At 39.7% G+C, this 16,826-nt stretch overlaps 1 protein-coding gene across 2 annotated transcripts in view; it reads left to right on the top strand.

The window, feature by feature from the left end:
• The window catches only part of strn (striatin, calmodulin binding protein), a 68,427-nt gene that overhangs the window by 33,947 nt on the left and 17,654 nt on the right, over positions 1-16,826 (top strand). The window contains exons 3-8 of one of the 2 annotated variants that reach the window (XM_061910598.1): positions 7,571-7,644; positions 9,380-9,458; positions 10,817-10,987; positions 14,177-14,312; positions 14,390-14,552; positions 15,472-15,582. In XM_061910598.1, coding sequence (XP_061766582.1) covers positions 7,571-7,644; positions 9,380-9,458; positions 10,817-10,987; positions 14,177-14,312; positions 14,390-14,552; positions 15,472-15,582 — 734 coding nt within the window. The remainder of the gene's footprint in view (positions 1-7,570; positions 7,645-9,379; positions 9,459-10,816; positions 10,988-14,176; positions 14,313-14,389; positions 14,553-15,471; positions 15,583-16,826) is intronic. The other variant, XM_061910599.1, reaches the window with a different exon arrangement.

Here is a 16,826-nt window from a genome sequence, read left to right as displayed (position 1 = left end):
GCTGCTAATACATGTGTGAATGTTTCCTAGGAAAAAAACTGCCATTATTGATATATTTTCTGTAATAATCTATTGTAATGTTAGCATTACCTTGACATACGAACAAATCTGAATTAAGGAAGAGACAGACTTTTCCAGGCAGTGTGGCTCAAATGCTACAGCGGTCATCCAAAAACTTGAGGGTTCCTGATAAGAATCCAGCTTCTTCTCCATCCTAGTCACTGCCGCTTGGTCCTTGGTAGAGATCTAATGAAATTAAAACATGGCAATATTTCTCATTTAAAGAAAAGCTGTCTCACAGGCAAAATGCTGTCAGAATTTAAAAAAATGTACAGTGGGGCAAAAAAGTATTTAGTCAGCCACTGATTGTGCAAGTTCTCCCACTTAAAATGATGACAGAGGTCTGTAATTTTCATCATAAGGTACACTTCAACTGTGAGAGACAGAATGTGAAAAAAATCCAGGAATTCACATTGTAGAAATGTCAAATAATTTATTTTTAAATTATGGTGGAAAATAAGTTTATGGTCACTTCAAACAAGGAAGATCTCTGGCTCTCACAGACCTGTAACTTCTTCTTTAAGAAGCTCTTCTGTCCACTCGTTACCTGTATTAATGGAACCTTTTTGAACTCGTTATCTGTATTAAAGACACCTGTCCACGGCCTCAAACAGTCAGACTCCAAACTCCACTATGGCCAAGACCAAAGAGCTGTCGAAGGACACCAGGAAAATAATTGTAGACCTACACCAGACTGGGAAGAGTGAATCTACAATAGCCAAGCAGCTTGGTGTGAAAAAATCAACTGTGGGAGCAATTATCAGAAAATGGAAGACATACAAGACCACTGATGATCTCCCTCGATCTTTGGCGCCACGCAAGATCTCATCCCGTGGGGTCAAAATGATCATGAGAACGGTGAGCAAAAATCCCAGAACCACACGGGGGGACCAGGTTACCATCAGTAACACACTACGCTGACAGGGAATCAAATCTTGCAGTGCCAGACGTGTCCCCCTGCTTAAGCCAGTGCATGTCCAGGACCGTCTGAAGTTTGCCAGAGAGCACATGGATGATACAGCAGAGGATTGGGAGAATGTCATGTGGTCAGATGAAACCAAAATCAAACTTTTTGGTATAAACTCAACTTGTCGTGTTTGGAGGAAGAATACTGAGTTGCATCCCAAGAACACCACACCTACTGTGAAGCATGGGGTTGGACACATCATGCTTTGGGGCTGTTTTTCTGCTAAGGGGACAGGACAACTGATCCGTGTTAAGGAAAGAATGAATGGGGCCATGTATCGTAAGATTTTGAGCCAATACCTCCTTCCATCAGTGAGAGCTTTGAAGATGAAACGTGGCTGGGTATTCCAGCATGACAATGATCCCAAACACATCGCCCAGGCAACAAAGTAGTGGCTCCGTAAGAAGCATTTGAAAGTCCTGGAGTCGCCTTGCCAGTCTCCAGACCTCAACCCCATAGAAAATCTGTGGTGGTAGTTGAAAGTCCGTGTTGCTCGGCGACAGCCCCAAAACATGACTGCTCTCGAGAAGATCTGCATAGAGCAGGGGTCTCAAACATGCGGCCAGCGGGCCAATTGCGGCATGCAAAACATTATTTTGCGGCCCGCTCTTTGATATGACAATTAAATGTATGTGCGGCCCGCAAGTTGGATTTGAACGGAACTTGACAGCATATCTCAGGGTATCCACTCTATGGAAATCCCTGCCAATTTTTACCCAATCAACAATACTCAAGGGGTGCCGCAATGGCAATGTTCTTAACGCAATCTGAATCCTGTACAGGCAGCGTGCAAGCCTGTTTGATTGTTAAATTTGGCTGAGCAGTACACATGTAAGATCATGCAAGACATACTTGGTCAACAGCCACACAGGTCACACTGAGGGTGGCCGTTAAAAAAAAACTTAAACACTGTTAAAAATATGTGCTAGACTGTGAACCCACACCAAACAAGAATGACAAACACATTTCAGGAGAACATCCGCACCGTAATACAACATAAACTGAACAGAACAAATACCCAGAATCCAATGCAGCCCTGACTTACCGGGCTACAATACACACACCCACGCTATCACCAACCCCCCCTACACCCCCACCCCCCCTACTTGCGTCAGTTGAGGTTGTGTATAATGTAGCCCGGGAGAATTAGGACTGCAAGGTGTTCTGGGTATTTGTTCTCTTGTGTTTAAGTTGTGTTAGGGTGCGGATGTTCTCCCGAAATGTGTTTGTCATTCTTGTTTGGTGTGGGTTCACAGTGTTAAACTTGTTTATACGACCACCCTCAGTGTGACCTGTATGGCTGTTGAGTAAGTACGTCTTGCAGCCACTAACGTTGTTCTGCACAAGTCTTTCACAACATGATTAAGAGTTGTCACTGTCGTTGAGTTATGTGCGCAATGACGAGTTGTAGAGCAGTAGTTATCTTATCGATGGTACGCTACGCGAAGGTATGCCAAGGGTTAAGTGAGATATATGAAAAATGTCCTAAAAAAGTAGCAGTCAGCCATAAATACTTAATAGATATATATTTGTTGGATAACACTTCAACAAAATATGAATGCATGTTCATAAACTGTGAAAAGAAATGCAACAATGCAATATTCAGTGTTGACAACTACATTTTTTTTGGACATGTTCCATAAATATTGATGTTAAAGATTAATTTTTTTGTGAAGAAATGTTAAGAATGAAGTTGATGAATCCAGATAGATCTCTATTACAATCCCCAAAGAGGGCACTTTAAGTTGATGATTACTTCTATGTGTAGAAATCTTCATTTATAATTGAATTACTTGTTTATCTTTCAACAAGTTTTTTAGTTATTTTTATATCTTTTTTTCCAAATAGTTCAAGAAAGACCACTACAAATTACCTACATTTTGCACTTATACAATTTAATAAATCAGAAACTGATGACATAGTGCTGTATTTGACTTCTTTATCTCTTTTTTTTTTCCAACCAAAATGCTTTGCTCTGATTAGGGGGTACTTGAATTAAAAAAATATTCACAGGGGGTACATCACTGAAAGAAGGTTGAGAACCACTGTTGTAGAGGACGTTAAAGGCAGTGCAGTCACGGCAGCCCTTAATAATGTTGGCCGGGTGAAAATTGGGACAAATTCGGGAAAATGTTTGCAGCGGTAGATTGTCGGGAAGTGCACTGAAATTCAGGAGTCTCCCGGAAAAATCGTGAGGGTTGGCTTTCCTGCCCTAGCAATGCTAGGACGGGAAAGCCATTCATAGAAGGTGAATTCATTAAAAAGTGCATGTTAGATTTTTTAAGAAATCTTTTCTCGCGGCCCAGCCTCACCCAGTTTCTGCACCCAGTGGCCCCCAGGTAAATTGAGTTTGATACCCCTGGCATAGAGGAATGGGCCAAAATACCAGCTACTGTGTGTGCAAACCTGTTAAAGACCTATAGTAATCTTTTGACCTCTGTTATTGCCAACAAAGGTTATACTACAAAGTATTGAGTTGAATTTTTGTTATTGACCAAATACTTATTTTCTACCATAATTTACAAATAAATTATTTAAAATTCCTACATTGTGAATTCCTGGATTTTTCTTTTCACATTCTGTCTCTCACAGTTGAAGTGTACCTATGATGAAAATTACAGACCTCTGTCATCATTTTATGTGCGAGAACTTGCACAATTGGCGGCTGACTAAATACTTTTTTGCCCCACTGTATAAGTCGGGTTGTCCCGATACCAGAATTTCAGCAGTCAATACCGATGAATGTCCACAATTCTACATACTGTACATTTTCACTACCACAAAAAAAAAATCAACCCATGTGGTTAAAGTTTAAATTCAGTACTTTATTGTAACCTGTTTTAAAAGTATTAAAGATCTGTGCTTAAACATCTATTTGCATAGAAAAAAATTGCAGTTGCAGCTGACAGGTGTTAATTAAACAGTTAAAAAAGAACATCAGTGGTCAATTGTCTCTCAGTATATCAAAACAAAGGACACTGTGCTTTTAAAGATAGTAATAAATAATAATAGTCAACGATTTACAGTCCTAAAAGAACAGAAGTGGCGTGCTGCCTTCATATGCATAAATGGTGGGGGTTCAGCAATTTACCTGGCTGCGCAAAAGACCCTATTAACACCGTGCACAAAACCTGGTCATCTGTCTTTTATCTGCCATAAACCATCAGAACTGCGGGGGGCTGCCCAAAAAATATTAAGCATGTTCATTTTTTTGTGGAGGTCTTGGCAGTTTGAAATGGACAGTGTTCAAAATGCTTTTCACCATTTAAAGAACAGCAGCCTTCACGTTTGCTTCGTAAGATCCGTGACGATAACATGTTAACATTGACATAATCTGCCAGTAACATTTTCTTCCCACACCTTCTTTCCGCCGTCATTGGAACACTGTTTGCAGCGGTCTGAGAAATGCCATGAACCGTCATCCAAACCAGCCCTTTAGCTGTGTGTTTTAGCAAATAATTTCTGCTAGGTCTTATTCTCTGGCAAACCAGGTGTGTATGTGGTGTGTTTTGAAGTGGAGTTAGGCCACACCCTCACTTATGCTACTCTGCCGCTGTTCCATTATAATTTGTTTATGAATGAGAGCGAACCGGAAGAGCAAAATCCACATTCGTGACAGGCTTCCACAAATAAGTGTATATTTGGGAAACCCTGTCAAATTTTTTCCTAGATGGCAGGTGGTCTTGCCATTTACTCATTGCTCACGCGCTGAGATTTGACTTTTCACGCAAAGGAAAAAGACATGCACCTAGGGATAGGTTGATTGGCAACACTAAATTGGCCCTAGTGTGTGAATGTGAGTGTGAATGTTGTCTATCTGTGTTGGCCCTGCGATGAGGTGGCGACTTGTCCAGGGTGTACTTAGCCTTCCGACCGATTGTAGCTGAGATAGGCACCAGCGCCCCCTGCGACCCCAAAGGGAATAAGCGGTAGAAAATAGATGGATGGATGGTAAAAGTGATGTACCGTGTTCGGCACTGAAAATACTGAAAAAAGCAGGTGTCAAAGTGATTTTTGCGAGTTGTTATTGAAGTATCGATACTTTTGACTAAAGGTGGGGAAATAATCGATTTTTAGATTCATTGCAATTCGGACATTGACGATTATAGAATCGATTAGTAAATGTCCATCCATCCATGTTTTACCGCTTGTCACTTTTGGGTTTGCAGGGGGTGCTGGAGCAAACCCAATAATTGATAATCTTAAATGAAGTAATGCAGACAGTTAAAACATTTGGCTGACTGCAGCGAACCACCTCACCGAGAGATCCGACACGCTCCATTACTATCAGGCACTGACGGTCCAGTTTTGTACACATTTGTGTAACTTAACTGTTTCTTGTTCCAAATAATAAATTATTTTTAATGTTGCAAATGATAAACGCTTATTTAGTGACATGAAAAGATATTTAAAAAACTGCATCTATAAAACATAAATTAAAGATGAATCAATAATCGATTTTTAATCTAATCGTAGCTACTGAATCGTAATCGAATCGTGAGGTGGCCAAAGATTCCCACTTCGACTTTTAACAACCCCAATCAAAGCCATTTCCGCCTGGCTATGCGCGAGGGATTGGAACCGGTTGGTGCACACCACAAACCAAGAGCTTGAAAACAGAGCTACCCCTGGTGTTTCCCGCCTTACCTGCTCCAGCAGGTTCCACAGCCATTGCAACGTGTGGATGTCTAATCAGAAGCAGACTAAACTGTCAATCATAGTCGCAGAGATGCGGCAAAAGCAACTCGGACACACTTGATTGCTTTCTTCGAGCAGCAAGCCACCACCACAGCAGTCCACAGATAAGACAATACTGCCAAATAATTGATACACTTCAATGTCAGAGATGCTGAAAAGTAAAGATGTTGATAATCTTTACTGTTTAACATTTAAAATTTTTATTTCATTGTTTCTGTGGAAAAAAGTTCAACTGTCAAAAGGACATGCAGAAGTCTTGCAGGCAAAAAGATTAAAAATACTTAAAAGTGTACCTGCATTTTTACCTGCAGCCAAATAATAATAATAAAAAAAATGTCCAGTCATAAATATATATTCCTTTGGGACGGCGTGGCGCAGTGGGAGAGTGGCTGTGCGCAACCAGAGGGTTCCTGGTTCAATCCCCACCTAGTACCAACCACGTCACGTCCTTTGTGTCCTTGATTAAGACACTTCACCCTTGCTCCTGATGGGTGATGGTTAGCGCCTTGTATGGCAGCTCCCTCCATCAGTGTGTGAATGTGTGTGTGAATGGGTAAATGTGGAAGTAGTGTCAAAGCGCTTTAATTACCTTGAAGGTCGAAAAGCGCTATAGAAGTTCAACCCATTAATCATAATTTATCATTACCTTGTCATAGTAGTTTTCATAAAAGCAGAGGCGCTTTGTGGAATCCTGGGCCCTATTATTTTTTATTTTTTTCCCATCATCCACTATGTGTGACAAGAACAAACATGTATTTCCCTTTTCTGTGTATTCTAAACAATAGAGAAACTACTAGTACGAGGTGGCTAACATTACAGGTAATGGGAATATGATCTGTTCCACCTATTAAGCTCTCTAAGAAAACACTCCAATTCACATAAGGACTGTGGATGTTGGGGGGGAATTCCAAAAAATCTGCAGTTTTCCTTTTAAAATTAATGTATGAATCTTATCTCGTCTTGTTTACGTGAACCCAATGTTGTGTATTGTCTCGCCTTGTGACATTTGTGTATCGTCACACCCCTCGTCCTTGGGTACGTGCCCCACTTTGCTCCCGGTGCACCCACACGGTTGCATAAATGTGAATTAGTTTTTGTAACTGGACTCCCTTTGTATACAGGGTCTTCTAAAATAATAAGGGTACTCTCATTCATTGGCACACTGGACACCTTGTGCATGCTCGGATACTTAGACCATTCGTGCCGTCCCTCTCCTTGTCCTCGCTCGCATGCGGTCACATTGAACATTTGTGCCACGTCCATTTGCTTGTCCGACCACATCTATTTCACAGTGTTACTGCAATTTCTCTGACTTTGTGGAATGATCTCATTTCGAGTAAGGGGCTGACTACCATGAATTACTTGCACATCACCATCATTAAGTGACTCAGCAACATTGCGCATGTGCGTGAGCATGGAAACAAGTCAGGTCCCTAGCCTAACATACGCCCTCCATTTGTGCCAAAGGAGGGGAAGTGTGGCAGGCTTGGGCACAGGTTGGTGCACTCAAACTAGCTAAATGTTTTGAATTTCGCTGTGAAGTTGTCCCTAGGCACGGTAGAATTTACCAAGCGTTTGTATGCCTGAATGTTAACTGGAGGGAGGAAAGATTCCCATTATTCACACCCTTGATAAAACTGTCCCAAATTAAGTGTGCCTATTTTCAAAGCAACAGTAAGTATCGTGAGTAAAGCTAAATATATTTTTAGTCATATGTAACAATTTTACAAACTGGGCGGCAAATACTTGCAATGAAATGTAATGAAATGAGACCATCTCAATTTATGTCTAATCGGCCTTGCTTCCTTACTTGTGAACAACCTCTCCTTTTTGCTTTACTTACAGAGCGAAGTACCATAAATTGAAATATGGGACCGAATTAAATCAAGGTGACATAAAACCGCCAAGCTACGATTCTGGTAAGTTTGAAGTCGCCTGCGCCCTTTCTGTTAAATCACTGTTATTGTTGTGTTTGCATACCTTTTCATGACATCACCGTTTTGCATGTCAAAGGTTCATTCATGTTGAGTCTTGTTTGTCTTCATGGATTCTTTCTGTGTCCTTGAGTAGATATTTTATTTTGTTTCTTAAGTTCACTGCTAATGTAATTTATTGGCTATGTTTAGTGTTGAGATACAGAACAGAATATTTTCAATTTATGACACAGGCTATGTAATGCTTGTATTTCTTTCTTTGCAAGCAGTTTTCATACCTCTAAGGCCGTGCAAAAAATGTCCTAATCATTTCTAAGAAAACATAATAGTATTTACAATAGGGAAAATAGGGATAATAAAAGTGTTTGTTTCTAATTCAACAAATATAATCACTTCCAACTCTATCAATTCGACTTCTTCATTAGTAATCTTGAAAAACCTTTTGAGTCCTTTTTGTACTTGCACAACACACCTGCTTTTAAAGTGTTTGGATTTCCTCAGATACGGATTGTTGAACAACAGGTGCATGCTAACCTAATAGTGCCAACATTGTCTTTGTTTACTTCAGCGTAAACTGGAAAAGTGGTATAATTGGATAAGTACTGTGTAAAACTGGGTTCTGTTTTCAATAGATTCCCTTTTTTGTGCCACCTTCCCATGGTCCTTTTATTGTCATTTTATAAAACCTTCATGGTCAAGTTATGTGCCTTCATTAAGTCACATTTCAATCATTCTTCTCCCCGGTCCTCATCTTTATTCATGAATGCTGTTCAAAGCTCCCAAACCCTTGAAGTGTTGATGAAGAAGGGAGGTGAGGGAAGAAGTGTTAGGTGATGGGGGTGGGTGGCACAGAGACAAGAAGTGAGAGGTGTTGCTCATATGGTGACACATCTGCCCACCACTCACCTCCCTGACTTGGGCATGTGACCCACTTCCAAACAACTCTCGTTATTTGGCACTACCACCCTAAGCCCCCCGAGATACACCCGTCTTACCTCCATCAAAATGTTAACATATTTCTGGCCCATGCAAACATCCCAGCTAACTCGCAAGCGGAGTGTGATCGACAGTGAATATCGCAGTGAGCTTTGAGTCCTATGGCGCTTTTAGAGTGGCGTTACAAATGTGAGTAGCTCTGCAAGCACATCAATGCTCTTCCTTCTATGGCATTTAAAACAGAACTTACTTCAACATTTTTGTTATGTCATTGAATATTAAATTAACTTGCTTAAGCTAAGGCCAGTTAAATGGTAAATGGTTGTACTTGTATAGCGCTTTTCTACTCCTTTTTAAGGAGCCCAAAGCGTTTTGACAGTATTTCCACATTCAACCATTCACACACACATTCACACACTGATGGCGGGAGCTGCATTGCAAGGCGCAAACCAGGACCCATCAGGAGCAAGGGGGAAGTGTCTTGCTCAAGGACACAACGGACATGTCTAGGATGGTAGAAGGTGGGGATTGAACCAGTAACCCTCAGATTGCTAGCATGGCCACTCTCCCAACTTCGCCACGCCTTCCCGTTAGTACTGATCAAAATAATACAACTCTAAAGAGGAGCATTAAATACATCCCTTGAAGTAGCTAAATAATCAATATGTGTAGTTGCCAGAATGCGATGATGTCATAATGTTTATTTTGACTTTACCGAGTGGAAATTATGTCAAGCCGTGCTCTTGGCGGATACTCTGATTTGTGTTCTTCTCTTTTCCTCCAGACGAGACAAATGAGAATGAGACTTCTGGTTCGTTGAACAATCAGCTGTCCTGGAAACAAGGCCGTCAGCTCCTCAGACAGTAAGAAAGCTCACCTTCATATTACTCATGTTAAAATTATTTGGAGGCTACCAAACCACGCATGAGATGGGAATCTAACTGTTTGAAAGCCTCTTGGTGCATATGTATGCATGACTGCATACAAATTACAGTTGGTGCATGATGGTGAACTTCTTTGTCAAGGGTAGTAAGGCCCAAAATGTGGACAGGAGCTCCCTCACATGGGTAGCACCAGTCATTACTTGCTGTCTTTTTTAAACTAAGCCAATTGGCTATGTTTTCATTGGTGTTCATGTATTTATTCTTTTGTAAATGTTTAAAAACATTTTTGACACATTTTATCGGACATGAATATTTTATTAAGATTAAAAAAATGTATCTATGTCTGCAAGGTCAGTAGCTGTAACGTTAAACTAAATTTCATCTAGATGGGACCGAGATACTGAATCTCTAAAAAAAATCCAGAGTATCAGTGGTATCAATCATTATCTGTTTGGTTATTTATTTTGCTAGTTTCAGGTCTCCACTGTCTGATTATTATATACCGTATTTTTCGGAGTATAAGTCGCGCCGGAGTCGCACCTGCCGAAAATGCATAACAAAGAAGGAAAAAAAACATATATATGTCGCATTGGAGTTTAAGTTGCATTTTTGGGGGAAATGTATTTGATTAAAAACCCAATACCAAGAATAGACATTTGAAAGGCAATTTAAAATAAATAAAGAATAGTGAACAACAGGCTGAATAAGAGTTTATATGACGCATAAATAACCAACTGAGAAGGTGCCTGGTATGTTAACGTAACCAATTATGGTAAGAGTCATTCAAATAACTATAACATTTAGAACATGCTATATGTTTACCAAACAATCTGTCACTCCTAATTGCTAAATCCGATTAAATCTTATACGTCTAGTCCCTTAAATGAATGAGCTAAATGATATTATTTGATATCTTACGGTAATGTGTTATTAATTTCACACATAAGTCGCTCATGAGTATAAGTCGCACCCCCGGCCAAACTATGAAAAAAACTGCGACTTATAGTCCGAAAAATACGGTAGTTATTTTAGCACAGGAAAATGTGGTCTCACCCCAGATTCTATACTTCAGCCTCACACATCTGCCCCAACGTGCTGGGTGATGAGACAGCCCATTTTGTGATTTCGAAGTGATAATTTGATAGAAAGGATCTTGTCTCAAATGCTGTTAATCAAATTTGCACTAGCTGGCATATTAATGAGTGGGAGTAATTGTATTCTTTATCTCTTCACAATCATGCACATTTTCTTTTTGCAGCACAATCAGAACAATCCACAATGAATCTCCTTTGCTGAAACTGGATGACCCCTTGATATTTGCGTTTGACATCTTCTAGGTACCTCCAGGAAGTGGGCTACACAGACACTATCTTAGATGTAAAGTCACAGCGTGTCCGAGCGTTGTTAGGATTGGCTGGTGATGGTAATGGGAAGACCGGTGAGCGTGTGGGTACGGAGCCGTTGGTCAATGGGACGGACACATCGACTAAAGGCATTGGCACCAGAGTGTAAGTTACTTCTAAAGTTCTCTGTCATTTCATTCAAACAAGCACTTGAGTATTATTGTGGGGCGGTATGGCGTAGTGGGTAGAGCAGCCGTGCCAGAAACCTGAGGGTTGCAGGTTCGCTTCCCACCTATGGACATCAAAGTCGCTGCCATTGTGTCCTTGGGCAGGACACTTCACCCTTTGCCCCCGGTGCCGCTCACACCGGTGAATGAATGATGAATGAATGATTGGTGGTGGTCGGAGGGGCCGTAGGCGCAAACTGGCAGCCACGCTTCCGTCAGTCTACCTCAGGGCAGCTGTGGCTACTGATGTAGCTTACCACCACCAGGTGTGAATGAATGATGGGTTCCCACTTCTCTGTGAGCGCTTTGAGTATATAACAATAGAAAAGCGCGATATAAATCTAATCCATTATTATTATTATTAGAATTACTGCAGCTATTGATATTCATAATAGCAATGTATTTCTTCTTTCCCTTAATTAACTGGTGGAAACTTGTCTATAAGGCATTAAAGGTGCCATACGTAATAGTTTCATGTCAAGTCATCATTAAATGGCTCTGATATGTCAAAAGGCATTAATAAATCACGTTCTTTTGGAATACCTTTGTAACTGATAACAGTAGTTCAGCCGGGATATGCTCATTTCAAAATTTGATTTACAGCCCTGAAATATTATTATTGTTTTCATTTTGATGCCCCACCTTCCACCGTTTGACCAATCAGAAAGTTTGTGAGTGTGTCACATCCAGGTTGCCAGTTACGCACCGCCACCTTTGTCTGTCTACTGCCAGTTGTAAAGTTACTAAACATGTCAGACCTTAGCAAATCTAAAAGACGTTTTTACAATTCTCAACTCATCCAAGACAAATCCAGAAACAAAACGAGGATTTGTATTGGGGGTGCCTTTGAAAGAGGGAGACAATTGAAGGCAGAAAAGACGCCAAACTTGCTAATTTTCTCCTTGATAGGTGAGTCAGGCATTTACGTGTTCTTATTACTTGTAATAAATGGAAATTGACATTTTGTATTTAAACTATATATTATAATACAGTCTATGATCTTGTCTAACAAAGCTAGTATTCATGCAACGAATGCATGGCATGCCCGCCCGGTCAGTGACACATCGACCTATAGACTAACAGGGGAAATATATGCCTGTCAGCCTGTATGTTGATGTGTCATCCAACTGACAAAGCAAAATATATTTTCGACAAATAAAACCTACGTGGATATGGGTAGTGTCAGTGCCTTTTTCGTTCTCAAAATTAAAAAATGCTTAGGAAAGGGGGTTCCAACATTAGCATTGCTAATTGCGGTTTCTAGTACTTTATGTGCATCAGGCACATGTGGAGTGGTATTTGCTTGACACAATATAATGCATTGCATGTAATGATTTTCTACTACATGGTAGTAGGCTATTTGATTTATGCAGAACGTGGTTTTTGCGTAATGTGGGTTGGCTTATATAATCACACTCTGCACTGAAAGATGGTGATTGATTGATTGATTGATTGATTGATTGATTGATTTTAGTTTATTTCGAACATGAACACACTTACAGTATAATACATCACATATAATTTCTCTTTACATCATGTCTGAAAAGGGGTAGGAAGAAGTAAAGCTTATTTAATCCTACCTCTTTACCACTTTAGAGCATTTACAAATACATATGTTCATTTACTGTCTTCTTTTTGTAACACAATTACATCATTGAATGATTAATACAGCAGTACTTGCATTATATGATTCAGTCCGTCATGATAATCATACTGAGATGAAGAATATCCCGTTTTCAATAAGGTTGACGGTATTTTTCATAATTCTTCTTCCTTTTACTTTGTGAGCACTATTAATTTTAACAACCCCTTGAGCTGAATCATATCAGTACATTGTCTAACTTCTTTGCTTAAACCATTCCATAGTTTAATTCCACATACCGATATGCTAAAGGTCTTAATTGTTGTACGTGCATACAAATGTTTTGAGTTAGTTTTTCCTCTGTTATAGTTCTCCTCTTTAGTTGAGAAGAATTTTTGTACGTTGTTGGGTAGCAGGTTATAGTTTGCTTTGTACCTCATTTTAGCTGTTTGCAATTTTACCAAATTGTTGAATTTTAATATTTTTGATTCAATGATTAAAGTGTTTTTATGTTCTCTATAGACAACATTATGTATCAGTCTAATTAATCTTTTTTATAAACAGTTAGTAAATGAACTGCACATTTGTAGATATTTCCCCATATTTCTGCACAATAACTAAGATATGGTAACGCTAGCGAGCAGTAGACAATATGAAGTAATTTTTGGTCCAAAACATATTTTGCTTTGTTCATAATTTATATATTTCTTGCCACCATTTTTTTATATGAGATTTCCAGTTTATTGGACAAGCGGTAGAAAATGGATGGATGAATGGATGGATGTATCATCTATTATTACACCCAAAAATTTAGTTTCTTTTACCCTTTCGATGTCTCGTCTGTCTATTTGTTTTTGTGTGTGATGCTCTTTTGATGTGCTTAAATGGAAGAGAAAGCAGTGCGTCAGGTTGGATGCAACATAGAGTTATGCTGAACAAAATGTGGCGGTGATTTTACTGTTGGTCTTGGCTGGCCATCAAAGTAGTCCTATGCAATATATGTATATAATATGTTATATATTATTATATAAAATTATTTTGATGGTGGTCCATGTGGTCAAACTAGACATTTTAGCAGGGTAATGCCAACAATCTGTCCCGACTCCTGACTAAAATATTGTTGCATAGCTTTACAAATACATCTGGCTAATCGACATCAGTAAAATGCGGCATAATTATTTAGTAAACCATCTTGCAAGAAACATAAACAAGAGAAACCTACGATGTAGGACTCGTCAATTGCCGTTTCAAGTTCCTTGTTGAAAGATCCGGATTCGCCCTCGTATCTGGCAACCTCAGTCAGAGTGGGAGGGGACTACAGAATTTTGACCGTGATTACAGTCCAATTTCCGGCCACATTACTACATATAGCACCTTTAACTTTGTTTGTTGGTCACTCACTGTAATGTATAGCAACCTAAAAAGAAAAGCCTTTAAAATGAATGTATAATCCATTATTTTCCTGAAGACTACTGTGAATTATGTGACAAGCAGTCAAAGTGTTAACAGTGTTTATGTATGCACCAATTACCCGATATTCAACAGGAAACCTGAGCTCTCGGACACGAGCGCAGTACTGGAAGCCTTCAAGTTCATTGAGAATGCGGCAGCTGAGTTCAGTGACGAGGATGAAGATGAAGATAGTGAGGGAAGGGACAGGCCTAATGTAGAGTCCAGGACGGTAAGAAAAGAGACTTCCTTTACTTTTTCATTATAAGGTTATTTTCTTATAATAATATTACTGCATGTCCTATGCAGATCATTCGGAAGAAGCCATCATCGTCAACGCCGCCAGCTAGCATGGACACAAGTGAGGACCCGGACACCGAAGATGCCCTGAAAGGCTTCGACTTCTTGTTGAGTCCTGACGAGATGGACATCTCTCCTGAGTGCAGAGGCACAGGCGATGGCACTGACTGGGGTGAGTTTGTTGAAAACTTGAGGAATTGTGTACGTATTGAACCCATGTGCAACATACAGGTTTGAAAGAGATTGACAATCAATTATACTTTTCTAATTTGACAGTAGGTTAAATATCTGCCCCTAATTAGTTGCACTTTTCATTCATTTGTCCTGTGCTCATAAATCACCATAAATGGAATTGATCTCATATTGTGTTGATGTCTGCCATTGTGTGTTCCCATAGCCAGCCTGTGACTGCAATGTATCGTGCATCTTGTGTGTTTAATCAGTCTGATGTCTGCGTCTCCCACTGCTCAATATTTTACTGTTTGTTTTTTTTTGTATCAGGGCCTACGTTGTTTCAATGTGTTCATTCCATTTTAATCTTAGCAGGATAGCAACCAGATATTTGTGCTATTTGAAGGAAAATATAGGGTCGGCATATTTCGTGTATTTGAATAAAAAATATAGTTTTGGAGACAAACGGAAAGCTCATCACAGTCTATAGTACTGAGTTTGTCTGTTATGGGTTTATCAGCCTTTAAGCTTAAATATGAAGGGACAATCCAAACAAAATGTGTTTCTGCACATCACATTGCTCCCAACAAATTGATTATTCCTTTGTGGCGAGTATTTTTACAGTCACATTTGTAATGATTAACATGTTATACATCCAAATTGAGAATTCCTTGCAGGTGAAAAATCCAAACAATACTTGTGAGGCCCTCGGAAATGTTTTCTGAGGCGGGGGCGAGCTCATTAAACAAAAAATTCTCATGCAGTCCCACTGTCTACATGAGCCCTGTTACACATACAGGGCAGTATGACATAGAGACACTGCTCTGTAAAACCCCAACACCACCACCAGGCCTTTTGGGGCTCACAACTTGGCAGTTCCTCAACAGCCTCTTGGTCTGGTTTTGTCCCCTCCTGTGTAGACAAGGACGAGCAAGGTCCCACATCTGAGGCCTGGGACGTGGACCGGGGTCGGATAAACAAACTCAAGGAGCTGTACAGAAAGGAACGCAAGGGGAAAAAGGGGGTGAAGAGTAAGTCCAGCCAGGCGTCACTGCCTCCCTTCTTGTCCTCTCTTTGCAGAGCCTCACTCTTATGAGTCAGTCAAAAAGCTCCAATAAACGCCCTTTACTTGGCTTTGCTCTGACTTGTTCTGGTCTGTTGTTTCATCCTGAATGGTTTCTGTTCTGTGTTGCCCATCCCAAACCTGTCACCACTTTTTCCTTTCACTCACTCAGTGCATGTTTTTCTGTCCCACTCAAAGGTTTTAATCTGTATACATGTCACCATCATCTCTTACAAACTATGTTATCAAAGTGAAATTATAGTTGATTCATCTGGGCAACCACTCATCTCACAATCATTTGCTACACTGTCTGCAGTGATAAGATCATCTTTGCCAAAAACACTGTGATGCTTGTGTACAGTTCTAAAAATCACAATTGAATGCCTATGCTCTCAGGAAAACGACACTTCAGAGTAATCGTGGTCTGCTTTAACATTACCATTTTGTTGCAGTGATTGAATGAAGAAGTCAGGCCTAATTAATTTCTCCCTCATTTGCCTCAATGATTCTTTGACTTCCATAGTTGCAGTGCTGTTTGCTCTTCACTCTGTGCTTTTATCTCTGCTGTCCAAATGTGGAGAAGAAAATAAGTAGATTGCATATTAAGTCCTAAGTTGAAAGTCTGTCTTGGTTTTGGGGTGAAGATTTTGGTTAAGTGCACTATTAAATAAGATAACTATAATGAGTTTCTGTAAACAGTATTGTTATATGGGTGATTTGCAAACTACTTGGTTATTGATTGAGTAGTAGTAATATTGTTCTTCTGTGTCATAATTACACAGACATGTCAGTTCAATATGATGTCTGTCACTGTATTGTCTGTGCAGCTAAGGTATTACAACACCTGCAGTGTCGTTCATGACTCTTGTTTGTTATTTAACAGCTAACAACCTCTGATACTATGTAACTTTCATGAATGTTTTCACATAGAGCATAGTTGTGCAACACTGGGCTCGTGAAACAGTGAAATGAATAAAATGTTTGTTCATCTTTACACAAAATAAATACAACAAAACCACAAAAGAATTAACTCCAGACTATCTGATTTGTAGCCGATTTCTGCACGACTGTTTGTCCTCTTCAGTATTGACATTTGAGATCATCAATAAAATGAGATTGACATCTATTGACAAAACATGGAGGCACAATGAAGGTTGCAAAAAGACTCATAATGTATCCTATAACTCCGATCCACACAATTTCACATTTTAA

The sequence above is a fragment of the Nerophis ophidion genome, linkage group LG09, assembly GCF_033978795.1.
Source record: "Nerophis ophidion isolate RoL-2023_Sa linkage group LG09, RoL_Noph_v1.0, whole genome shotgun sequence".
In the NCBI taxonomy this organism is placed as follows: domain Eukaryota; kingdom Metazoa; phylum Chordata; class Actinopteri; order Syngnathiformes; family Syngnathidae; genus Nerophis; species Nerophis ophidion.
The sequence above is the reverse complement of the archived record's forward strand: the minus strand, read 5'-3'. Positions and strand labels throughout refer to the sequence as shown.